Source organism: Thalassophryne amazonica, chromosome 7 (assembly GCF_902500255.1).
Source record: "Thalassophryne amazonica chromosome 7, fThaAma1.1, whole genome shotgun sequence".
NCBI classification, from domain to species: Eukaryota; Metazoa; Chordata; class Actinopteri; order Batrachoidiformes; family Batrachoididae; genus Thalassophryne; species Thalassophryne amazonica.
The window spans coordinates 5,167,332-5,194,263 of record NC_047109.1 but is presented as its reverse complement, the minus strand read 5'-3'; the positions used below and the strand labels follow the sequence as shown (position 1 = coordinate 5,194,263).

The following is a 26,932-nucleotide window of genomic DNA, read 5'->3' as shown; positions in this document are numbered from 1 at the left end:
GCAGAAAACAGTCTATGAGACTGATTGTCTTCTGCTATGTGATGAGACGAGACATTATTTCATTCAATGGGACCTTGGGACTGCATATAAGTGGCATGACTGACCATGGTACCTGGTCCAACTGGAGCCAGATCAGATGGTCACCAGAGTACAGGAACCAATGACAGACAACCTAAGAAAAAAATAAATAAATAAATCTGTACCAAAGATAAATAAATCTGTACCAAAAACAAACATTTTCAATGTACTTTATTTCTAAAATATGTTTTTTATACAACCAATGTCCTGTCAAACCTGAGTTAACATACAGGCTTAGAGGTTCTTGAATGAGTCCAGGGATGTGCCTCAGGCTCCCTGTCGAAGTCCTGGACCAGCCAACAAGGGACTCCGGGCCTAAACAGGACTTCCTCTCAAATAATGTTTCAGCTGACTCGTTGACAACCAATCAAATCACAGTGCAGCTGTTTAAGTTTAGACTCAGGTCCACAAGTATTTGGATAGTGCTATTTTTTTGTAATGCCACCTCTGGAGTCACCCACAATCAAGATGTGCTTGTGGTGTCCAAATACTTGTGGACCAGAGTTAGCTTGGGCAGAGACTGTCCTGCTTTGACAATTATCAAAGTACTGCATATGTGAGCGCCATGGTGGGATCGTAAAAGTCAAAGCTGACCCAGGTCCGGGTTTCTGTTCTGTCCAGCTTTCAGGGTTCCAGACCTCCCTGCTCGTGCCACTAAAATAAATTCTGTGAGTCTGAACGTGGTAAAGTGACACAGTCCAGAATCTGTCTCCTGCTGAGGTTCAGCTCTTCCAATCCCACGGGATACACAGATCCCCATCCTGCAGGACAGAGTAGAAGTGCGCAATGCGGACATGGAGACCCTGGAGGAGGGACGGATGCTGGTCCAGGAGTCTCCTGCAGCACAGGACCAGCTGGCTGGAAGATACACTAGGCTCCTTGGACAGACTCCTCAGGGACAGACTGTGGACACACAGGTTCAGGATGGCCTCCTCCTCCGCCTGCAGCCTACACACACACACACACACACAGAGCTCATTATTTAGAGAAAAGGTATCTGCATTCAGGTGAGTCCATTAGTATTTGGACAATGGCACAAAACAATCCAGATGGTCTTTAATTCAAGGACCAAATATGTGTCTCTCTCTCTTGATCATCCCACACCTTCCTATAAGTCTTCCTGGGGATCCTGAGATGTTCCCAAACCAGCGTGGAGATACAGTAGTGTTCAGAATAATAGTAGTGGTATGTGACTAAAAAGATTAATCCAGGTTTTGAGTATATTTCTTATTGTTACATGGGAAACAAGGTACCAGTAGATTCAGTAGATTCTCACAAATCCAACAAGACCAAGCATTCATGATATGCACACTCTTAAGGGTATGAAATTGGGCTATTAGTAAAAAAAAAAGTAGAAAAGGGGGTGTTCACAATAATAGTACCATCTGCTGTTGACGCGACAAACTCAAAACTATTAAGTTCAAACTGCTTTTTTAGCAATCCTGTGAATCACTAAACTAGTATTTAGTTGTATAACCACAGTTTTTCATGATTTCTTCACATCTGCGAGGCATTAATTTTGTTGGTTTGGAACCAAGATTTTGCTCGTTTACTAGTGTGCTTGGGGTCATTGTCTTGTTGAAACACCCATTTCAAGGGCATGTCCTCTTCAGCATAAGGCAACATGACCTCTTCAAGTATTTTGACATATCCAAACTGATCCATGATACCTGGTATGTGATATATAGACCCAACACCTTTTCTTTGTTTTCTTCCACGTGTCTGTTTTTTTTTCCCATTTTAAAGCAGTGGAGATCATTGTAGATGAACAGTCTATAATTTTTTGCAACTGCGTATACATTTTCCCCTCTCCAATCAACTTTTTAATCAAACTACGCTGTTCTTCTGAACAATGTCTTGAACGTCCCATTTTCCTCACGCTTTCAAAGAGAAAAGCATGTTCAACAGCTGCTGGCTTCATCCTTAAATAGGGGACACCTGATTCACACCTGTTTGTTCCACAAAATTGACAAACTCACTGACTGAATGCCACACTACTATTATTGTGAACACCCCCTTTTCTACCTTTTTTTTTTTTTTACTAATAGCCCAATTTCATAGCCTTAAGAGTGTGTCTTGTTGGATTTGTGAGAATCTACTGAATCTACTGGTACCTTATTTCCCATGTAACAATAAGAAATATACTCAAAACCTGGATTAATCCTTTTAGTCACATAGCACTACTATTATTCTGAACACTACTGTATAATCCATCAGTGTGACTTGCGTTTCCATCAAACGTGGTGGAAACATTACTGGAACAGGCTTGGACAGATGTCTCCAGGTGATTAGATTTTGGAGCAGTTTTGTCAAAGCTCAAGGAAAATGTGGTACTTTTTTTTTTACATTTCAACAACCAAGTCAATGGATGATCAAAACCAGCATCGTCGATGTCGCCATCGTCCCGTCCCCCTACCCCGCCCAAAAGAATGAAATGATTCAATCCTCTTTTTTTCAGAACCCTATTACACAGCAACAGAGTCCATTCTACATCCCCTGTTCAAACAGGGAATTGCGAAGAATGCCACGGGATACCGTAGTAGAAATGCACATCACATGCTAGGACCTTACAAGACACGCTCAGTACAAATGCAGAAGAGTCACCAAGGGTGGAGGACACTCAAATGATGCACAGACCACACCATGGCCGCCCAATAGATGCTGTATGAATGCACACGATTGAGGCGGTGTGCCATGATTTGTATGACTAGGGTTGGGTATTGAAAACTGATTCTTTTCGGGTATTGTTAAGAAATGATTCGATCCACCAACATCAATAGCCTTTTTGCTTAGGCAAAGGCTATTCACCCAACCATTGGGCAGATAAGTCATACATTGAACATTACACGCCAAACTGTTGGGCAGATAAATATAATGTCTTACCTTATTCACCCAACCGTGACTGTGTATTTGACATGTTTTATGCATCTAAACTACGTTTTTTACACCACTTTTTTAAGGCTGTATTGCGGCGTGAAAAGCGGTGTATGTTTGACACATTTAATGGCGCCGTCTTTTGCAAAAAAAACACCGCAATGGAGTGTTGCGGTGTTTACCGCAAAGTAGACAAACTTCATAAGTATTTTGAACAGAAGCCTGTTAACGACAAAACAGTTTTATGAACAAAATGCTGCTTGTTGCCTGTAAGATGGTGTTAGTTTGACACAGTTCCCTGGGTGTGATGAGCCAAACAGAACCACTTTAGATCACAGCCCCTCCGCGGGCTGCTAACCCTCCTGCAGCCAGTGAAAAATATTTTTCCCCACGTTGAAACCGGAAGTGAACTTACAAGCGTGCTCACTGGTCGGTTGCGTTTGGACGTATATGCTCGTGTACGAGGTCTGTGAGAAAAGTATTGTATCTTTTTATTTTTTTCAAAAACTACATGGATTTGATTCATATGTTTTACGCCAGCCAAGCTTGAACCTTCGTGCGCATGCGTGAGTTTTTCCACGCCTGTCGGTTGCGTCATTCGCCTGTGAGCACGCCTTGTGGGAGGAGTGGTAAACCCCTCTCGTCGTTGTTTCATTGCGAGGAAATGGTGGAATGATTTGGGCTTTTTTTCCATCAGAATTTTTTCAGAAACTGTTAGAGACAAGCAGCTGGAAACCATTCAAAAAATTTATCTGGCTTTCGGTGAAAATTTTACAGGCTTCACAGAGAATAAGGAGTGTTACTACAGCTTTAAGGATGGCCACCACATCATTTCTAAACAGATGGCTGTGTGGAGCTGGGACCGTCGTGTGCAATTTTTCTGGTTATCATAAGAGCTGGACATCAGCGATTTTCCAGCAGATTTCACTTTTAACAAGAGATTTTGTCATGGAAAGCCGCGCGGAGGCTTCGCGCGTCACGACCGATTCGCTGATCGAGCGAGACAAAGGAACGCCTCCATTTCGGAGTGTTAAAGGACAAGTTGGGATTGGCCCTATCTCGGCTTTCAATGCTTCCCAGCCCAGTGAGTATAAGAGAAATTGTGGAGAGCTGCCCCACAATGCGCCATTGTAGGGGGGTCCTTAAAGCTGTAGTAACAGTCCTTATTCTCTGTGAAGCCCGTAAAATTTTCACCGAAAGCCAGATAAATTTTTCGTATGGTTTCCAGCTGCTTGTCTCTAACAGTTTCTGAAAAAATTCTGATGGAAAAAAACTCCAAATCATTCCGCCATTTCCTCGCAATGAAACGACGACGATAATTTCACTTTATCTTAATTTTTTCCCACTAAAACCCCAAAGAGCATATGTCTGTGAGTAATATTTACCTTTTTTATGTTAAACCGACCTGTTATGGTCTTCTGAAACAGTTGATAGAGGTACTATCAACAGGTGATGGTATAGTGGTTAAGGTGTTGGGCTTGAGTCCAGAAGATCATGGGTTCAAATCCCCGCCTGACTGGAAAATCACTAAGGGCCCTTGGGCAAGGCCTCTAATCCCTTATTGCTCCCGGTGTGTAGTGGAGCGCCTTGTATGGCAGCATCCTGACATCGGGGTGAATGTGAGGCATAACTGTAAAGTGCTTTGAACGTCTGATACAGATGGAAAAGTGCTATATAAATGCAGTCCATTTACCATTTTATAACTTAAAAATGGGACTGATGCTAACGTGGCTGCTTTCAGTGATGCCGGTATTTGGTTAGACTCTTTCTCTCCGATTGTTCTGAGTTATTTCCATTAGTTACTTCCTCCAAACCATCAACATGTCTATTAGACCCCATTCCTACCAGGCTGCTCAAGGAAGCCCTACCATTAATTAATGCTTCGATCTTAAATATGATCAATCTATCTTTATTAGTTGGCTATGTACCACAGGCTTTTAAGGTGGCAGTAATTAAACCATTACTTAAAAAGCCATCACTTGACCCAGCTATCTTAGCTAATTATAGGCCAATATCCAACCTTCCTTTTCTCTCAAAAATTCTTGAAAGGGTAGTTGTAAAACAGCTAAATGATCTTCTGCAGAGGAATGGTCTATTTGAAGAGTTTCAGTCAGGTTTTAGAATTCATCATAGTACAGAAACAGCATTAGTGAAGGTTACAAATGATCTTCTTTTTGTTGTGTGGCTGGGGTGCCTGGCTGGCTTTTGTTTCTGTCTTCTGTTTTTCCTTCCAGGTGGCATGCGTTCAGGACTGAGTGGCTGATGTGTGGCTGAGTTATTAGGACCTCACCCTGATCACCTGAGGCTGGTCGTGCAGCTCGTCAGGACTCACAGCTGTGGTGCATGTGTATGGATTGGGGCATGGTTGCATTTAAGTCTGGAGTACACAGTGTGTATTTGCCAGAGACTCGACCTTGTGACCAGACGGGTGAGATTGACGTTTGGAGAACCATCTCATCTTTATGGACGCAGAGACCGTACCAGGTTTGATGCCATGGTCTGTGAAAGAGGAGGGGGTGAGGTCTCACGCTCGTCAGAACACTTCCTGAGGTACTTTAGGTTTTGTGACTAACATGAGTACAGTCAGTACATGTGGTGTCCCTCACACCTTATTATATTGAGCTGTTATGTTAGTCGTTTAATCAGCTTCCACTGCAGTGGAGAATTGAACTGGGTGTTCCATGCCTGCAGGGTGGGAAGCTGATTGGTGATTAAGCCATGAAGTGTTTGCTGATTATGTACACCTTTGAGTGGTCTCTCTGTGTGTGGAGTGGTGGACTCACATTATGGTTTCTTCTTTCACAGACTCAGTTGGTCGCGGCCACCTGGGGGGTGTCGGCGGGGTCCTTGGGTCCGAACTGTTCTGGCTCCGGACCGTTTGTGCTGCTGGGAGCGCACCGTTTTTCCACCTCGCCAGACCGCGCACTTATTTGTTATTAATGGAGCACTCACTGTTATGTTATTAAATTCTGTTATCCTTTGAACCGTGCTCTGTTTCCTTTATGCTGGGTCCTACTGTCAGACGCTGGTTGGTGCTCCGACTGCGTCCGACACATAACAGTAGTCTCTGGCCAATACATCACGGACCCAGCGGTAGCAGAGGCGGTACTGTGCCGGGAAGGCGGCAGCAGACGTCAGAAGTTATCCGGATCAGTTGCGGGTGCTCTCCGCCCGGATGGTGCGTGTCGGAGAACCGATTATTGAATAGTGATTTGAGCTCTCTTGCAGCCGTGTTCCTGTCGTGTTGCCTTATCTGTGGGTTGTTGTGGAGTGTGAATAGCGACGGCTTCACGTCACACTTCGTCCGGATAAAAGGTAAAACGGGAGCTGCATGAGTGTGTCTTTAATGGGTGAACGCGCACGGCGGAGTTCTGTGGCACTGGTCGCTGTGCTTCCTGTTGTTACAGTTGTAGCCCCGTCTCCCCGGGTGAAGATAGCTACTGCGTCTGTTGTGTCAGCTTCGGCGTAATTTAGTTGAAGCACATTTTGGTTGTGTGTTACACGTAGCTGCGCACAGGGAAAGCAGCGTGAGTTGTTTTCTCGGTTACCAAATGGGTTTTTTATTTTTAGCACTTTGGCTCCCCCTGTTGGTGACTGAGTCACATTACCGTTATAGCTCTTAAGGTGGAACAGGTGTGTTCCATTTGTTTGAGCTTAACGGTATAAGTCACTTATTAGTTTTGTGTTGGTTCATTTTTTGTGGGGGTTTTTTGAGTTGGTTTTTGTGTGGGATGTTCAGCACTATTAGTGTTCTGGGGTCGTGACCGTGCAGGCTGTCTGGAGCATAGAAAGGACCCAGGTGACTTTATGTTAGTCTGTTAGTCTTTCTTTTTTATTTCTTTTGGTTTCACCTCCCAGAGTTTGATGGGACGGTCCTCTGGGGGGTGATGGGGGGGGGGGGGGGTAATTGGGTTGTTTTTTTCTTTTTTTTTTGTTTTTGTTGTGCCCTCTCTTCTCCTCTGGCTCCAGCCGTGTGAGCCGTACGTTGTCGGCGTTGCTGGAGTGGTGCAGTTTGGTTATGCTGGGCGTTTCCCAGGTAACCTCTGCACCCGGGGGGGGGGGGGGGGGTTGGTGGTGTTTTTTTTATTTATTTATTTATTTTTTGAATCCCTGTTCCACCTCCGGCTTCAGCGCGCCTTTCAGCCGTATGCCATTGGCGTAGCTGAGGTTTGGGGCAGTGGAATATACCCGCAGCTGGTGGCTGGTTTAAAAGTCGGAGGGGTGGCGCCGTTTTGTGCCGTCTGCCATTACCGCTGTTCCACTCCTCCCGGTTGACTTTTGGGGTATAGTCATGGTTGGTGACACTGGACGTACTTCCAGTTTCCACTGCAGCCGGGGGGGTGGGGTTGGGGTTGTTTTGTTTGTATGTTTTTTTTTTCTCTTGTTTTTCCCCCCAGTTTCCGCACTCAGGGTGTGACTGTGGTGTCCTCTGGGGGGGAAAGGGCTGTGGGTCCATCTAGCCATATACGGCCGGGGCTGGGTCTGTTAGTCATGAGGGGGGGCGTCTCCTGGGGTTTGATGGAACGGTCCTCTGGGAGTCCCCGTGGGTGACTTTGGATCCCAGAGGGACCTCGGCTGTGGTTATTATTCCTGGAGCTGGCGGGATGTCCTCTGGGGGGTGTTGGTCCCTACATGTCGTCCGGGGGGGGGGTGTTAGCGTTCTTTTTTGTTTGCAAGCTTAAGTTTGGGTTGTGTTTTTCTTTTCTCCTCTTCCCAGGGTTTGATGGGACGGTCCTCTGGGGAGGGGGGGGGGGTGGTTTGGTTGTTTGTGTTTGTCTTTTTTGTTTTATGACTAAACAGACTCTAAACATGGTCGGACAAGGACTGACCGCACAGGTTCAAGAACTCCTGGCCACACCTGTGCAAATTGAATGACAGAAACAAAGGCAAAGATGCAGTCAGAGGCCAGAGACGTCAACAGTTCTGTTAGATGAAGATTCAGTTGGAAGATGAATGCAGATACTGTTTCCAGCCATGGTCCCTGGAGGGGGGTGTTTTTCCTGGGCCAGGTTTGTGTGGTCGCCGGGAGGCTTCCCGTGAGGGTGGGGTGCTGTTGTGTGGCTGGGGTGCCTGGCTGGCTTTTGTTTCTGTCTTCTGTTTTTCCTTCCAGGTGGCATGCGTTCAGGACTGAGTGGCTGATGTGTGGCTGAGTTATTAGGACCTCACCCTGATCACCTGAGGCTGGTCATGTGCAGCTCGTCAGGACTCACAGCTGTGGTGCATCTGTATGGATTGGGGCATGGTTGCATTTAAGTCTGGAGTACACAGTGTGTATTTGCCAGAGACTCGACCTTGTGACCAGACGGGTGAGATCGACGTTTGGAGAACCATCTCATCTTTATGGACGCAGAGACCGTACCAGGTTTGATGCCATGGTCTGTGAAAGAGGAGGGGGTGAGGTCTCACGCTCGTCAGCACACTTCCTGAGGTACTTTAGGTTTTGTGACTAACATGAGTACAGTCAGTAGATGTGGTGTCCCTCACACCTTATTATATTGAGCTGTTATGTTAGTCGTTTAATCAGCTTCCACTGCAGTGGAGAATTGAACTGGGTGTTCCATGCCTGCAGGGTGGGAAGCTGATTGGTGATTAAGCCAGGAAGTGTTTGCTGATTATGTACACCTTTGAGTGGTCTCTCTGTGTGTGGAGTGGTGGACTCACATTATGGTTTCTTCTTTCACAGACTCGGTTGGTCGCGGCCACCTGGGGGGTGTCAGCGGGGTCCTTGGGTCCGAACTGTTCTGACTCCGGACCGTTTGTGCTGCTGGGAGCGCACCGTTTTTCCACCTCGCCAGACCGCGCACTTATTTGTTATTAATGGAGCACTCACTGTTATGTTATTAAATTCTGTTATCCTTTGAACCGTGCTGTGTTTCCTTTATGCTGGGTCCTACTGTCAAACGCTGGTCGGTGCTCCGACTGCATCCGACACATAACACTTTTGGCCTCAGACAGTGGACTCATCTCTGTGCTTGTTCTGTTAGACCTCAGTGCTGCATTTGATACTGTTGACCATAAAATTTTATTACAGAGATTAGAGCATGCCATAGGTATTAAAGGCACTGCGCTGCTGTGGTTTGAGTCATATTTATCCAATAGATTACAATTTGTTCATGTAAATAGGGAATCTTCTTCACAGACTAAGGTTAATTATGGAGTTCCACAAGGTTCTGTGCTAGGACCAATTTTATTCACATTATACATGCTTCCCTTAGGCAGTATTATTAGAAAGCATTGCTTAAATTTTCATTGTTACGCAGATGATACCCAGCTTTATCTATCCATGAAGCCAGAGGACACACACCAATTAGCTAAACTACAGGATTGTCTTACAGACATAAAGACATGGATGACTTCTAATTTCCTGCTTTTAAACTCAGATAAAACTGAAGTTATTGTACTTGGCCCCACAAATCTTAGAAACATGGTGTCTAACCAGATCCTTACTCTGGATGGCATTACCCTGACCTCTAGTAATACTGTGAGAAGTCGTGGAGTCATTTTTGATCAGGATATGTCCTTCAATGCGCATATTAAGCAAATATGTAGGACTGCTTTTTTGCATTTGCGCAATATCTCTAAAATTAGAAAGGTCTTGTCTCAGAGTGATGCTGAAAAACTAATTCATGCATTTATTTCCTCTAGGCTGGACTAATGTAATTCATTATTATCAGGTTGTCCTAAAAGTTCCCTGAAAAGCCTTCAGTTAATTCAAAATGCTGCACCTAGAGTACTGACGGGGACTAGAAGGAGAGAGCATATTTCACCCATATTGGCCTCTCTTCATTGGCTTCCTGTTAATTCTAGAATAGAATTTAAAATTCTTCTTCTTACTTATAAGGTTTTGAATAATCAGGTCCCATCTTCTTAGGGACCTCATAGTACCATATCACCCCAATAGAGCGCTTCGCTCTCAGACTGCAGGCTTACTTGTAGTTCCTAGGGTTTTTAAGAGTAGAATGGGAGGCAGAGCCTTCAGCTTTCAGGCTCCTCTCCTGTGGAACCAGCTCCAGATTCAGATCACGGAGACAGACACCCTCTCTACTTTTAAGATTAGGCTTAAAACTCTCCTTTTTGCTAAAGCTTATAGTTAGGGCTGGATCAGGTGACCCTGAACCACCCCTTAGTTATGCTGCTATAGACGTAGACTGCTGGGGGGTTCCCATGATGCACTGAGTGTTTCTTTCTCTTTTTGCTCTGTATGCACCACTCTGCATTTAATCATTAGTGATTGATCTCTGCTCCCCTCCACAGCATGTCTTTTTCCTGGTTCTCTCCCTCAGCCCCAACCAGTCCCAGCAGAAGACTGCCCCTCCCTGAGCCTGGTTCTGCTGGAGGTTTCTTCCTGTTAAAAGGGAGTTTTTCCTTCCCACTGTCGCCAAGTGCTTGCTCACAGGGGGTCATTTTGACCGTTGGGGTTTTTCCGTAATTATTGTATGGCTTTGCCTTACAATATAAAGCGCCTTGGGGCAACTGTTTGTTGTGATTTGGCGCTATATAAATAAAATTGATTTGATTTGATGATTTAAACCAGATGAACAGTGTAAATTATGACCCACTGATAGCAAAAATAAAAGATATAGAAAGGTGGAATTTAATTCCTTTTACAACAATTACACATCATTGAGGTGATTAAAATTAATGTAGTTCCTCGTATATTGTATTTATTCCAAAACCTTCCAGTGGAAGTATCCAACAAGGAATTCATAGAATGGGACAAATTACTCTTGAGATATATTTGGGGTGGAAAAAACCTAGAATAAGATATAGAACTCTACAGTTACCAAAAGGGAAGGGAGGACTTATGGTCCCATGTTTTAAAAGCAGCACAAATAAAAATTTTGCTGAACGTGTGTAACCTCTCAGTGCAAGGTGGAAAGAAAATGAAGCCAATATGATTTGAGGAGTTCTGGTTCAAGCATTAATTGGAGAAGATAAATTAAGACAACAGTGTAGCAATGAAATAATCCATGGCTTGAAGTTTCACTGAAAGTTTGGTTCGAAATTGTGTTAAAGAATAACTTGTCACACCATTCTAAGATAGATAGGTTTTGACTCAGACTTTCTTCCCAATAAAAAAACAAAAACAAATTTGTTATTACTTTTCAGGAAGTGAAGAATATTGAGGAATATTATGCTGTTAGGACAATATCAATTGGCCCGACAGTTTGGTTCGTTGCAATGACATAATGATCTGCAACGGCTCATCAGACTTTAGAGGGGGAGCGACAAGTAAACTATTGGCCGGTCGCCAAGAATGTAAATTGGTATGCTGCAATGCAATATGGGAGTTCAGGGTTTTAGGGATTTAAATGTTATTGTGGTTTATGTTGGTTTAACAGTGGTATTAATGTTAACACGCTAAGTGCAAAATGTGGTGTGTTTGATGACTTCGGCCATTGTTGCTGTGTTGTTGTGTGTAAAAAATAATAGTATTGTGTCAGAGTGCAGAAAAGGCAAAGGCTTTGAAAAGGCAATGCTTTAATTAAACAGTCAGATTCCCCTGGTCTGCACCAGTTTTAAGTCAGCTGCTTAGTCTTTGTTGTTTCTTGCAGCTTGCCACACCATTATCATCATTTTTTCATATTTAATAGGCTTTGCTATGTAGCTAAACCAATATAGGCATATATTTATTTTACATTAAAAGCTAAATAGTTTTAGTGTAAGAACAGCCAAAGTTTAATTTTTTTTTCCTTATTTGTGGCGCCCTGCCCCCGCCCTTCCGGGTGGACGATGCCCTTAGCAACTACCTCTACTGGCTATAGGCTGGGCTGGCCCTGATCAGGTACTGCGAAGGCTTTGCGCTCATCTGTCTGTGCTCAACATAAGGTCAGTCTTATTGCTGTCAGGGTCTTCAAATTCACAGGGAACATTTTTGGGACAAAGACGCTGTACAAGTTCAAAGATGACTAACCTTGACCTGTTTTAAGAGGTATTTTAAGAGGTTGTTTCCTATTTTAATGCTATGAATCATGCAAAACCATTTCTTGTTTGTTTGTTTTTGAGGGGGAGGGTGGGTGCCAGCCAACCAGAGTAGTCTGTTGCTCCAAAACTGCTTAGTTTCTGACTAAATATAACACGTTTCTCATATGTAAAAGCTAGCGACAAATAAACACTTCTAAAACAGAAACTGCAGTTTTTGTATCCTGATAACATCTCTAGAATGATTTATACAAGACATCTCGCGGATGTCAGCATGGGGATGTCACCTGCTGTTCTAGCTAGCTGCTAACACTGCTTCATTTGTGTGTAAATATGACCTCTTTACACACAAATATTATGTAAAAGCTAGTGACAAACTCTAAGATGGATAGAATGCCTGAAAACGCTGTTTTTGTAACACCTTTGGAGTGATTTACAAGACATATCGCGGACGTCAGTGTGCACACAGTCAAAGCTAACTTCTGCTCTTTTCAAAAGTGCATGTATGCGCACACGCTCACCCTCCTGCAGATGTAGTTAAAATGTAAATAAAATATTTATGATTGACTGATTGAGTTTATTCTGCAACATCAATATAGATACAGAGAGGTGAATGTGTCAATGATATGCAGATAACACAATAAAGCATAAACGCTTATTTCCAATTATCATGTGACAAAATAGAGGGGCTTAATTGAACATGTACAAATTATACATAAGACAATAGGATTTTTCTGTTTTGGTGAAAGAATATCCTTCTCCGCTTGAATCCACTATTAAGTGGTGATGCAAAATTTGCACTGTGCACAATTACTTCAATCACAGCCACATAAGCCTGTAAGTTATTCTGGGTTGTCTGGGTGACTTACAGGGTTACTAACTTTGGCTGGAGTGAGACATAGCATACACTGAAAATTTTTGGTAACCCTAGCCCTAATTTAAAAAAAGTTCATGTTTACTAATAAAAATAATAATAGAAGGGAAACTCTGCTTGATTCTTCTATTCTCCATCCTCCTTCCTTTTTCTGAAATATTTCAGCAAGCATGTGACAAAGAAAAATGTTGAAAATGGCTGGAGGTGAAGAGGCCCTTGGCTAGGAAGCATTAACCTTTTTCTGCAGTGATTTTGCAAGGAGAGGTAAGGAGGATGGAGGCAGCTGTTTATCCAACTCTTTACAAGCTGGACAAAATCTGTCTTCATATGACAGCAACTTCTGTGCTGTGTGAGTGTTCTCCAACACTGGAGAGGAGGAACAGACTCAAGCCTAACAATGCTGAAATGAACTTACTTTTAAATAAAAACCTTTTGAAGCCCCCTTGGGGGGGGGTCCTCTCGACGTATGGTGCATGTCACAATCTTCCCCGAGGGAACATAAAGGCAAAACCAGCAGAATGTCGCTAACACCAGACGTACTTCATGCGCCAAAGGCTGTTACATTGTTCCGAGCACCGCTACCAATACTCACATGCGAGGCAGGGTTCCTCCTGTAGCACCATGGCCTTGATTACACTTGATTAAATAAAATTTATTCATCCTGTCTCAACCACAAAAACCCACTAGAGACAGAGACTGCGGTTCCACCTCAGTTGAGAAATTCCTAAGTCATCTGGAGATCTTCAGATAAGTTTTGGAGACGTCCCCCGACTGTCCAACAGTGCTTCAGCAGAGAAAAACAAGATTATAATTCAAAGTTATTCAAAGAAATGACCTCTGCTTTTATTGGTTAAACTCCGGTCATTATGAATTACATGACATTATAATTGCTTCACGTCAGAATCTGAGGCCGGAAAACCCAAACTTTACGATCAAACTAAGGCAGGAACCTCTCAAGCCTGCAAAACCTTCATCCCATGATAACATGTGGTCATAAACGTTGTCTTGACAATCAGCTTTTATCTTAAGTTTAAAGCAAAGAAAAGACCTTTGGTTTGAAATAAAATTTGACATCAGTATTTCTTTCATTGATATCTAAAGACTTATAATGTTGGTTGCATTTATTATTCAAACAAAATGCTTTGCATGTAATCATTCCAGTTTATTGACATGTGCTCATTTTAAATGATGTGTGTAAGTGAATCTTCCTGCATTATCTAAAATGCTGATGTTGAAGCACTTTATTTATCCAAAGAATGTGTTTAACTGACTAGTAAGAATGATGTATCCATTTGAGGGTCTTAGAACAAATAGTATTTCAAATGAATTAATGTGTTTAAATAATTGAATCATTTGAGTCTGTTCTGAGGACATGAAAATCCTGTGAGATTACACACACCCCAAATGGGCGGAGTTTGGTGACGTCATTCCCCTTTAAAAGTTAGAACAGAGTCCTGCATCGCTCTCTTTCGGCACTCTTCTGCAGCTCTTCTCCGCCAGCAACTTTTTCTTCTCTCTTCCTTAACGCTTAATTTTGATCCATTTTGGGACTAAGGCCCCATTGCTAAGCTAAGCTACCACGTGGCATTCATTCCTTCCTTTTGACAAAGTTTTAATCTGGTGTCAAGTCTTTTTGAATTTTTAAGAGAACTTCTGAGCTGAGCTTTTCAAATTAAGAGCGAATGTACAAAAAAGCGACTTCTCCTTTTCATTCAATTTCCAACGCGCTTAAAGTTTGACTTTTTTCTAAATTCACAAAGATTTTTAATCTGGTCCAAACAAACTTTTTAAAAGCTACTAAGAACCATTTTCAACAAATACCTTCCACCTCTGAGTCCCTGCAAACTGACAATGTAGCTGATTCCAAACCTGACTGCAAAAGCAGCCGTCGGCAAAGCCAGCCGACACCAGCCCTGGGATCACTCGGGGACACCTCTGGTTGACTCCTCAGACCCAGGTGAGCTCACGCTGCCCGGAGCAGAAATATCGACGAGGGACAAATGGAATCAACCCTCCAACCACAGCTAATTGACCCAGTCCAGGCTCCATGAAAGAGGTTTGTTGTCAATGGATACAGGTGGCTCATCCTTTTTCTTTAAAACATTCATGAAATATTTTTCTTTGGCTTCAAAATTCATCACTAAATTCCAATCAGATTTATTTACTTAAAGTTTTAAGCTTTACCTCTTTCTTCCAATGTCTCATGAGCGAGTAAGAAAATTGTTTCCCTGAATGAACGTATTTTCATCACTGTCTATAATTTGCCGGTTTTATAGACAGTTTTATAAACCCCTGGGACACACACACACACACACACACACACCAGGGCCAGTGAACGCACAGAAAACCGTCCCTCGAGCTCTGACCTCATGAGCACCACTACACAACACATGAACTGTACTCACAGACACGGCAGGATTCTCCCCTGCCACTGTGTGTGATCCACATCGTGGTGCTCCTCCCAGATGGTGAACCAGCTGGCCCTGTGGTGCCCACCAGTGCGGTTCCTGGTCTCTCTGGCAACTTCTCCTCCCATCCTCTGCTCTCCGCACCACATCCTGTCACTGCTGTGTCCCTACATGGCTGCTTTTCTGTTACCTCCGCTCCCGTGCTGCCCCCATCTTTAGAAAACTCCAGCATCTTTTATAGGCCATCATTAAGTGCTACACCCCAGGTGCGCTGATTGTAGGTCATCACGTTAACAAAAATCAGGTGCTTCTGGGGTTGCCATGACAACCACTGAGGAGGCAAAACTCACAACAAATAAAGCAAAACACAGCAAGCAAAAATAGCAATCATAGAAACAAAAAATAAAGCCTTCCCTAGGGCCGGATCACATATGACTTCATTTGTTCAACAGTCCGGGGTCTCCGTTGTCGTATTTTGCACTTCATAATGCACCACACATTTTCAATGGGGGAACTGCAGGTCTGGACTGCAGGCAGGCCAGACTAGTACCCGCACTCTTTTACTACGAAGCCATGCTGTTGTAACATGTGCAGAATGTGGCTTGGCATTGTCTTGCTGAAATAAGCAGGGACGTCCCTGAAAAAGACGTTGCTTGGATGACAGCATGTGTTGCTGCCATGTGTTCATCTCTATTTGGCCACGGAGCAGGTGATTAGAGACCCTCCAAGGCTTATGACAAATGTGGCTGTGGAATCCATTAGCTTAGTGGGGAAATTAGCGGGGATTCTGTTTGCAATTGATTCGGACACCACTACAGATCTGGTGCTGTTAGATATCAGTGCTGCATTTGGTACCGTGTTCATATTCTACAGCGATTAATCTGCAGTGATTAAACCACTATGGTGATAGTGCAGTTTATCTGCCAGGGAGGGAAATTCAACAAGTTCAGACTGTGCCCTGCTTCCGGAGACGTGTCCATAAAAATCATAGAGGGATATGCTTTGCAAACTATACTACACAATTATACTAAACAATTACTACATTGGATGATGTTGAAATTAAGGATGGCCTGGTGGTTGTTCCAACAACATCAAAGACTTCATGTCTGTTACCCACAACGCATGTGGAATGTCTCAAATCTAAACCTACCGTATTTTCCGTACCATAAGGCGGACCTAAAAGCTTTAAATTTTCACAAAAATCGGCCATGCGCCCTATAATCCGGTGCGCCTTATGTGCGCAACTGAATTCCAAAATCTGTAAAAACGACCGACGTTGTCTTTGACCGTCGGAATATCGGACCATTTCCCCTTGACACAAGGACGTAATACGTAAAGTACGTACGCTGGTAGCGTAGAGTACGTACGCTGCCAGTGATAAACCAATCAGAGAAGGGACCGTGAGTCCGTGGTATGTACACTTACCTCCGCCACTCCTCCGGTAGTTACCGTATACTACAGGTATCCTGCAAAACAACATTTGTTTGTCTAAGGACCCCCAAAAATGGCGCCAGTGAAGAGACATGCTTACGAGGCACAATTCAAACTGCAGGCTATCAGTTACGTGGTTGTTCATGGGAACAGAGCAGCTGCGAGAGGAAACAAGAAAATGAACTGCGCCAAGTTAAAAAGACCAAACGGAGTTTCTGCAGAAACAAAGCGAGGTGTCAATTCAGACACAGAAGATGAGGACTTCGATGGATTTGTGACAGAACCATAATAAAAAATGTGAGTACCATATTGTTAAATACCGGTAGTTCAAAGTTGTTAAAAAGTTCAAATAAACTCACTGTTTTGCTTCCGTGACCTTTTGTTTTTTTTGTAGACTATATGTTTTAGCGTGCGCCTTTTGTAAGGGTAAGTACCTGCTAATTGAGGCTGTGCCTTATAATCCGGTGTGCCTTTTGTAAGGGTTAAGTACCCGCTAATTGAGGGCGTGCCTTATAATCTGGTGCGCCATATGGTGCAGAAAATACGGTACTTCTAGGCATCTTATATATGCTACTGTGGAACCACCCCTAAACTCAAACCGTTCAACTGTCAACCCACTGAGGTCCTTTAGTCTGGGTCTCATTAACCCAGACTACTGATCACTATCCTCAAAATCAATGTTGATTAATGATCTAATTATTGATCATCACTTAGATATGATTGGGTTATGTGAAAACTGGCTTAAACCTACAGCTGTCCTCCCCTTAAATGAGGCCTGCCCACCAGCATATACATTTAGTCATGTCCCTCGTGATGAGAAGCAAGGCGGGGGTGTTGCTCTTATTTATAAATCTAGGTTTAGCTTATTAGCTGTGGGGGGTCACAAATATAACTCGTTTGAGCATCTGATTCTCCGCTCTGCTCAGGATATTACGCATTGCCAAGGTCAGAAGAATAAAACTCAGCTGTGTTACTTTGTCACTGTATATAGACCTCCTGGCCCATATTCTGAATTCTTAGATGAATTTGGTACATTCATCTCTAACCTGTCAACGAGTGCAGATAACATTCTGATTATTGGTGACTTTAACGGTCATATAAATAAGCCTTCTGATCCCCTCTGCAAATCATTTATGGAAACTGTGGATGCATTAGGATTCCAGCAATGCATTCAGGACTCGATGCACATTAGTGGAAATACCCTGGATTTGGTTCGCGCACGTGGTATTGCTGTCACAAATATTGCTGTCATCATGCCTCTTACATCAGTGGTCTCTGATAACTCACTTATTAAGTTTACAATTTTGCTGCCGTGTTTAGTAGAACAACAACCTTATATATCACTACGGCAATGCATCAACTCCTCAACTAAGACTGAACTTGAAGCTAGACTGCCTGATGTCTTAGCTTCACATATGGCAAATACCCAATCAGTAGACAGTCTTGTGGATAGTTTAAACTTAGTGCTCAAAACTACACTAGACTTGATGGCACCACCTGTGTTAAAACCGTGCTCCCCCAAAACACAGTCACCTTGGTTCAATGATTACTTGCGTGACCTCAAGCATAAGGCTAGAGGTCTAGAACAGGAATGGCAAAGTTCAAAAGTAGAAGTATTCCACCTTGCGTGGCGTGATGCCATCTTGGACTATAAGCGTGCATTATTGGCTACAAAGCGGACCTATTACTCTGATTTAATCAACAAAAACAAGCATAACTCAAAGTTCTTGTTCGACATGGTGGCAACACTTATTCATGGACAACCACCTGGATTACTTTGAGAAGAAAATAGAAGGCATTAGGTTAAACATATCCCAGCATGCCTTAACCCAGCCACTACACCATACTATTGAGGTGGGCTCCATTACTGAGGTATTACCTAGATTTACAGAATTTGACAGTATCTCTCTAGGCATGCCGACAAAACTCATAATGTCAACAAAAAGCACAACCTGTTTATCTGATCCTATACCAACAAAACTGTTTAAAGACCTTGGGCCTTAAACAGTTTCACTCTTGGGCCGACTGTGCTGGAAATTATTAATCTTTCTTTAACTTCTGGATCTGTTCCTAAATGTTTCAAATCTGCAGTGATTAAACCATTATTTAAGAACCTACTGAAAAACTATCAGCTGATATCAAATCCATCATTTTGCTCTAAAATTCTTGAAAAAGCGGTGTCACGGCAGCTCATGGACTATCGTACTGAGAATAATCTCTTTGAGCCACTGCAGTCTACTTTTAAAAAATTCCACAGAGACAGCTCTCATGAAAGTGGTGAATGATCTTCTGTTTGCAATGGATTCGGACACCACTACAGTTCTGGTGCTGTTAGATCTCAGTGCTGCATTTGGTACCGTGGATCATCATATTCTACTTGATAGGCTGGAAAATGATGTTGGGATTACTGGGAGTGCCCTTGCATGGTTGATGTCATACCTGACCAGTCGTTCGCACTGTGTTTTGTATAGTAACACTACCTTAGTGACATGAAATTTCAGGTTTCACAGGAGTCCGTCTTAGGCCCCCTGCTTTTCTCCCTTTATATAGTGCCCCTTGGGCACATATTGCGGCATTTTGGGATACCTTTCACTGCTATGCTGATGATACTCAGTTATACATACCGATAACTGCTGGTAATCTCGTTCACATAAAATCCTTAGAAGATTGCCTTGCATCAGTCAGAAGTTGGATGTCTCAAAACTTCCTACTTTTAAACTCTGATAAGACTGAAATGATGGTTCTTGGTCCAGTGAGACATCGGCATCAATTTGACCAGTTAACGCTTACCCTAGGCTGTGTGTCATACATCACACTGACAAAGTGAGGAACCTTGGTGTAATTTTTGATCCTATATTGTCCTTTGACCTCCACATTAGAAATATTACGAGGACTGCTTTCTTCCACCTGCGGAATATAGCGATGATTCGTCCCATCCTGTCTACGGCTGATACTGAGACCCTGATCCATGCGTTTATCTCTTCTAGATTGGACTACTGCAATGTTGGGCTTGCCCATGAGTTCCCACGAGATTCCATGGGATCTCATTTGTCAATCCAGGAAGTGTCGATCTAGGAAGTGTTTGACATTTCCCGTTTCACTGTGGATTAAGAATTTGTCATTTCCTGTTTGGGCCACAGTGTACCATGAGCAAGCTTCGCTCGTAGTCTTCCCAAGGGATTAATAAATTCTAAATAAGGTTCTATCTACACAATAGTTTTATTATTATTATTATTACTGCTGTGACTACAAGAACAGTCTGAAGTTACATAGGAATACTTCTTGTTTACAAACACTGATGTTACATCCGAACATGCGCATTGACATGGTTGGCATGAACACGTGTAAACAGATACCAGGAGAGAGAGGAAGCACAGCGTCTTCAAGTTCAGGAAGCGATTTGGCGGTACCAGTTCTTTGTAAGTGGTCACGTTAAAGTCCTGTGGTACCATCCTGTTAGAGACGACAGCTCATTGTGTTTCCTGAAGGTGAAAGTTCTTCATTCACACACTATAAATGACCACATTGTGTGGTCATTTAGGGTGTGGTAACACAAATATGATGCTTGTGTTTACTGTGCTCACTAAACGCCCACCTGTTTCACCAGTTACTATATACACATAAGACAATATAGACACAATGTGACAATATAGATTAATCAGTAAACTAAAATATCTGAAGACAGCAGAACAAACAGCAGTATAACACAGATAAAACAGAACAGTAACAAAGAATTAATCATTCACTCATATCTGCTATTTCATGCTATTTTATTTGTTTCAAAATAAACGTCCAAGGTTCACTATAATGTCAATCAAGAAATCTTCAATCAAGATGAACAAAGATTTCTAAAGAATCTTTTTTTTATTTAAAAATATTTTAATTACAAGTTTTCTAATGTAAGAAATGTATCACTCACTCATCTTCAGCTGCTTACTCCAATTAAGGGTCACGGGGGCTGGAGCCTATCAAAGCAGTCACAGAGCGTGAGGAAGGGTTCACCCTGGACAGGACGCCAGTCTGTCACAGGGCTACAGCCCCCCCCCAACACACACACACACACAACGGACATTTAAAGTTTCCAATCCACCTAACCCGCATGTCTTTGGATGTGGGAGGAAACCGGCGCACCCGGAGGAAACCCACACAAACACGGGGAGAACATGCGGACTCCACACAGAAGGCTACAGGTGGGAATCAAACCCATGACCTTCTTGCTGTGAGGCAGCAGTGCTAACCACAAAGCCACTGTGCTGCCGTAAGAAATGTATTTTAACTTCAAAATGTACAGTACTCAGAAATTAATCTTGAGGTTAAAAAAAAATTTCTTAGAAAACTCTGTGCTTCCAGCGAAGCATCATGTAAGCTCGGTTTTTTATGAAAATAATGAGTTTTAGAGTGATGGGCACCGCATTTGTGCACTCGGTGTGAAAGGCCCTTCAGAAGAGCAGAACAGGTCATAATGGGAGCATGGAGGGAGGGGAGGAGGACAGTGAGGAAGTGGAGGACAGGAAACAAAATGGACGAGGAATAAGGTGGGGGATAGGGAGGACAAGGAGAAGAGATGAAGGAGGAGGACACAGAGGAGGAGAACAGGCAGTCACAGGATGAAGAAGATGAGGAGGTCAGGTGGAAAAATGCCATGAAGAGGCAGTGGGAGGAACAGGGGGAGTTCAGAGAGTGAGAGGAACACTGGGAATACTGTACAACCGGCAAGGGAAGTACACACAATCCACACAGTGTCCAAATACTCAGTTTGCATTTAGTAGAGCTTCTACCAGGTCCTTCATCCGGGTCCTGTTTATCCTCAAACAGGACCCGGATGACCTTCTACCTCTGTAGTGTGCAAATGGACTAGGGATGCACCAATATCACTTCTTCCAGACTGAGCACAAGTAGGAGTACATACATTTTGGTACTCGGCGATACTGAGTACCAAAACAATACGAATACGTAATGATATCAACAGTTTTATAACTTTGAAAACGTTTTATTCATCATCATTCATCTTTTTGACTGTAAATGTTACCAACAACATTAGCTTTGTGTTTATTTTCAAACATTTCACTTAAATCATGTAACTTCAGTTTTTGACTACAACAAATTAACAGTGTGTTTCTTAAACATGACACTGCCAGCCATCTCACTGAAATGTAACCTGTGTGGACTTCAGCAGGACAAACTATACAACACCAGGAACAGAAGTGAAACTGTCCGTCAATAACTATTTATGTCTCTGAGGACGAAAAAGCCTTTTTTGAAAATGTCAGGGACAGATTCATTCTGATAAAAAGAGGTTATCAGCTCTTTTTTCATCTACAATGTGTGACACTGAGCTAAACAGCCTTTCACTCTCCACACTATTTTTTAACTTTTAATTAAATATGGACACAAACACAAATACAAACTGTAAATGGTTTTTTTTATTTGCCCCCGGGGTTGTTTATTGGTGTCCGCTGGGGGTTTGGGGTTTTATGGTTCCTCCTGGGTTCCACCTCCGGGGTTGATGGGACGGTCCTCTGGGGGGGAAATTGACTGTGGGGCCGACTAACCGGATGTGGCTGGGGCTGGGGTTTCTGGGTCATGGGGGTGTCTCCTGGGGTTGATGGGACGGTCCTCTGGGGGGCGTTATAGCTCCCGTGTTTGCCTTGGGATATGAGGAGGACCCCGGCCACAGTTATTACTCCTGGGGCTGGCGGTAATGTCCTCTGGGGGGTGTTGTGCCCTACTTGTCATCTGGGGGGGGCTGTTTTTCTTTATGCAGATTGTGTTTTTATTGTGTTTGATGGGACTCTGTTGGGTTTTTGGGTTTGGGTTTTTTCTTTTTTTCCCCGGGGTTTCATGGGACGGTCCCCTGGGGAGAGTTTGGGGTGGTTATGTGTTTTTGTTTTATGTTGTCCCCCAGTATGTCTCCCAGGGGTGTGGTTGTACTGTCCTCTGGGGGGGTGTGTTGGGGTTTTTCTGTATGCTTTGTGTTTTATGTTGGACTGTATTGTGGGACTCTTTTGGGGCGTTTGGGACTGTTTTTGTTTTGGTGCCAGCCGACCTTCCGGCCGTGTTGCCTTGTCCCCTCGATGCACTGTCCTGTTGCCTGCTGTGGACCCTGGGGTGTCCCACCACCTGTTTCCTGCCGTGGACTCCGGATGGGGTGCTGTTTTTGGGCCAGGTCTGTGTGGTCGCCGGGAGGCTTCCCGTTGGGGGGGTACTGTTGTGTGTTGGGGGGTTTGGCTGGACAACTGGTACTGCGTTTGTGTGCACTCCAGGTGGTTTTTGAGGACACCTCTGAAGATGCAGTGCTGCATTCAGCGTCCCTCACTCTCATCAAGCCAACTAGCTGCACCTGATGATCAGCTCACGTGCGGATCCAAAGGACTTCCAGCTGAAGTGAATATCCTGATGGTCTAGCTCATGTGCAGATCCAAAGGACTTCCAGCTGAAGGGAATATCCCGATGAAGCACTGCATTTAAGCCATGACTGCTCTGGGCAAAGTTGCCGGGGACTCGACCTTGTTGCTACCGTGTGACGACCGTTTGTTCAACATTGTGACGCTGAGGATCGCACCAGGTTTGACGCACCGCGCCTGTTAAGGAGTTGGGTGAGGTTCACGCTCCATCAGCACACTTCAGAGGTAATTGTAGCTCGCAGCTATATTTGAACTATTGTGACAATTGTATGAATTGCTCCTCACCGCCGTGGCATGCGGATTGATGGTCCTCCACCTGCTGTGAGGAGCTGCCTCTTTAATTTGAGCCTGAATTTGAAGCTGAATGTGTTTGCTGATGGTGTGTACTTCTGAGTAGTATTTGTGTAAACACTGTGGACTTACCTCACCTCTCGTCCTTCACAGGCACAGTTCGGGTCAATAACCACCTGGGGGGTGCCGGCGGGATTTCCTGGGTCCAGAACTGTCGGGCTCCAATCCATTTAGCGCTAAGGAGAGCACGCCGTCCTCCACCTCGCCAGGCCGTTAATTTATTTATGTTGTAATTAGCACTTGTGGAGAAATAAATCTGTTTTCTGGAACCGCCTTCTGTTTATGTAGCGTTGGGTCCTGTCAGTTCTCAAACCCACGTCCAAACATAACACATTTCCTCACAGACAGAATAGTCCCATTGTTTGTGGTAACTGAGCCATTAATTAGGAGCAGTGACTCAACTTCTGACCCAAAGTGCGGCTTGTGGAGGCGAGCGGAGGTTCCGAACGCAGTGCCACAGAGACTCCGCAAACAGACTACACCTGTTGTGGACTGAGCCGGCCTACCATCGGCCTGAACACCCACAGCAATGGCTGAAACTCACTAACCTGATGGACAATATCTGTCACTGAAACCCTGATCTGAGTTCTGATGGAGGAACTGGCGCAAAGTGCCGAAGTCACAGAGGAACTTTTTTCAGCCACACGAGGAATTCAAGTATTTTCAGATGTTGTTTTCCAAACTCTGGAGCCTTTGTGTGAATTATTTTCTTCAAGATCATAAGATGATGAATTCCACTGAAACAAGACATTTTTTTTTACTGTGTGTGTGAATTTATTCCACATGACAGATAACAGCTTTCAACCAATTAATGGACAGCATTGATGGACGTATTTGACTTAAGAGTAAATTGATAAATTGGCCTGTACATAGACGTACAGGCCAACAGAAGCCTTAAAATCCCACATCACCGAGCCTGGGTTTGAGTTTCAAGCCTGTAATCTATAAACAAAGGACTACGTCTGTCTTGTCTGTATGCCTGTCTGTCTGTGATAAACTCCCAAACTATAATATGTAGCCCTAAAAACTATATACAGTAGTGTTCACAATAATAGTAGTGCTATGTGACTAAAAAGATGAATCCAGGTTTTGAGTAAATTTCTTATTGTTACATGGGAAACAAGGTACCAGTAGATTCAGTAGATTCTCACAAATCCAACAAGACCAAGCATTCATGATATGCACACTCTTATTGGGCTATTGGTAAAAAAAAAAAAAGTAGAAAAGGGGGTGTTCACAATAATAGTAGCATCTGCTGTTGACGCTACAAACTCAAAACTATTATGTTCAAACTGCTTTTTTAGCAATCCCGTGAATCACTAAACTAGTATTTAGTTGTATAACCACAGTTTTTCATGATTTCTTCACATCTGCGAGGCATTAATTTTGTTGGTTTGGAACCAAGATTTTGCTCTTTTACTAGTGTGCTTGGGGTCATTGTCTTGTTGAAACACCCATTTCAAGGGCATGTCCTCTTCATCATAAGGCAACATGACCTCTTCAAGTATTTTGACATATCCAAACTGATCCATGATACCTGGTATGCGATATATAGGCCCAACACCATAGTAGGAGAAACATGCCCATATCATGATGCTTGCACCACCATGCTTCACTGTCTTCACTGTGAACTGTGGCTTGAATTCAGAGTTTGGCGGTCATCTCACAAACTGTCTGTGGCCCTTGGACCCAAAAAGAACAATTTTACTCTCATCAGTCCAAAAATATTCCTCCATTTCTCTTTATTTTTCTCTTTATGTCAGTTGATGTGTTCTTTGGCAAATTGTAACCTCTCTGCGGGAGATTCTTGCAAATAAATTAGCTTCACACAGGCTTTTTCTGTCACAGCACTTACAGGTAACTCCAGACTGTCTTTGATCATCCTGGAGCTGATCAATGGGTGAGCCTTTGCCATTTTGGTTATTCTTCTATCCATTTTGATGGTTTTAAAGTTTCTTCCACACATCTCTGGTTTTTTTGTCCATTTTAAAGCATTGGAGATCATTGTAGATGAACAGCCTATAATTTTTTAATCAAAATACGCTGTTCTTCTGAACAATGTCTTGAATGTCCCATTTTCCTCAGGCAAGAGAAAAGCATGTTCAACAGGTTCTGGCTTCATCCTTAAATAGGGGACACCTGATTCACACCTGTTTGTTCCATAAAACTGACGAACTCACTGACTGAATGCCACACTACTATTATTGTGAACACCCCCTTTTCTACTTTTTTTTTTTACTAATAGCCCAATTTCATAGCCTTAAGAGTGTGCATATCATGAATGCTTGGTCTTGTTGGATTTGTTAGAATCTACTGAATCTACTGGTACCTTGTTTCCCATGCAACAATAAGAAATATACTCAAAACCTGGATTAATCTTTTTAGTCACATAGCACTACTATTATTCTGAACACTACTGTATATTCTGAATCCTTATGACACGAGGAACAAACTGGTACCATTTTTTTTTTTTAAAGTTGAACTGAAAATTACCCCCAAAATAGCCATTTATGTAAGACCATACAGTGTTGTACCATGTGCTTTTCATACTGCCACTTCTATCTGTCTTTCTGTCTGTCCGAGATAAACTCCCAAACTATAATATGTAGACCTAAAAACTATATATATTCTGAATCCTCATGACATGGGGAACAAACTGGTACCATTTTTTAAATGTTGAACTGAAAATTACCCCCAAAATAGCCAACTGTAGGTATGACCAGGCAGATTCAAATTTCCAGCCCTGTATATGTGTTGGCCATCTCTGTTTATTTAATACCTTCCTTCAGCTACTTTATGTTCTCAACTGTTAAGCACCTGATTGTCCGGTACAACCCAGTTTGCCTTCCTGTCTGAATACATTCATTTTATGTTTGTAAAATTGCAATGTAAAAACAGTGAAATACACCACTACCTCAATTTTGATTAATTGATATTTACATTTACTGTTACCTACCTTTTGTGTGTAATTTTGTTATAAATTTGATTGCAAAACAAAGTCTGCATGAAGGACTTCAAATGTGTTTGTCTTTTAACCAAGTATTTCCACTTAGTTTGGGGAGTCCACCTCTTATAGTTCTGCTGGACAAACTTTAGTCCATGAACTATTATATTTATAAGACATCAGCATTACAAAAACAAATGTAGGGCAATTGTTTTGATTAAAATGACTGGCATTTGGCTTGTGTCTAAAACAGGTTAAACGGGCAGCGCCGGGTACCCCAGCTAGTAATATATAAATTAGCCGCATCACTGTTAAATCCGCAGTGTTCAAAATGTATGAAAGCAAAATTTCCTGACTATAAGCCTGAAAGCAAATTATAGTCTGGAAATTTTGGAGCGTGAGTGTGAAAATCCCACATTAAGAGGTTAACATCACGCTGCTGTAAAGCAGTATGAAGTCATGGAGTATCAGAGACATTTTATGATTACAAGTACGAGCAAATGAACACGGGATTGGGCTGATACCCAATACTGGTATCGGGATCAGTGCATCATTAAAATGGACAACAGAACACTTTGCAGCTGGAGCCTGGTAACCAAAGAAGCCCAAGAAAATTCTAAGAAAATAGCAGAAACATGAAATGTAT

The 26,932-nt window shown here is 43.0% G+C and overlaps 1 protein-coding gene across 1 annotated transcript in view; it reads right to left on the bottom strand.

Annotated features, from left to right (window-relative positions):
- Positions 1–231: 231 nt before the first annotated feature.
- Positions 232–26,932, bottom strand: part of LOC117513192 (T-cell activation inhibitor, mitochondrial-like) — a 102,608-nt gene continuing 75,907 nt past the window's right edge. The window contains exon 9 of the mRNA XM_034173489.1: positions 232–1,026. Within this exon, the coding sequence (XP_034029380.1) occupies positions 801–1,026 (226 nt within the window). The 3' untranslated portion in view covers positions 232–800. The remainder of the gene's footprint in view (positions 1,027–26,932) is intronic.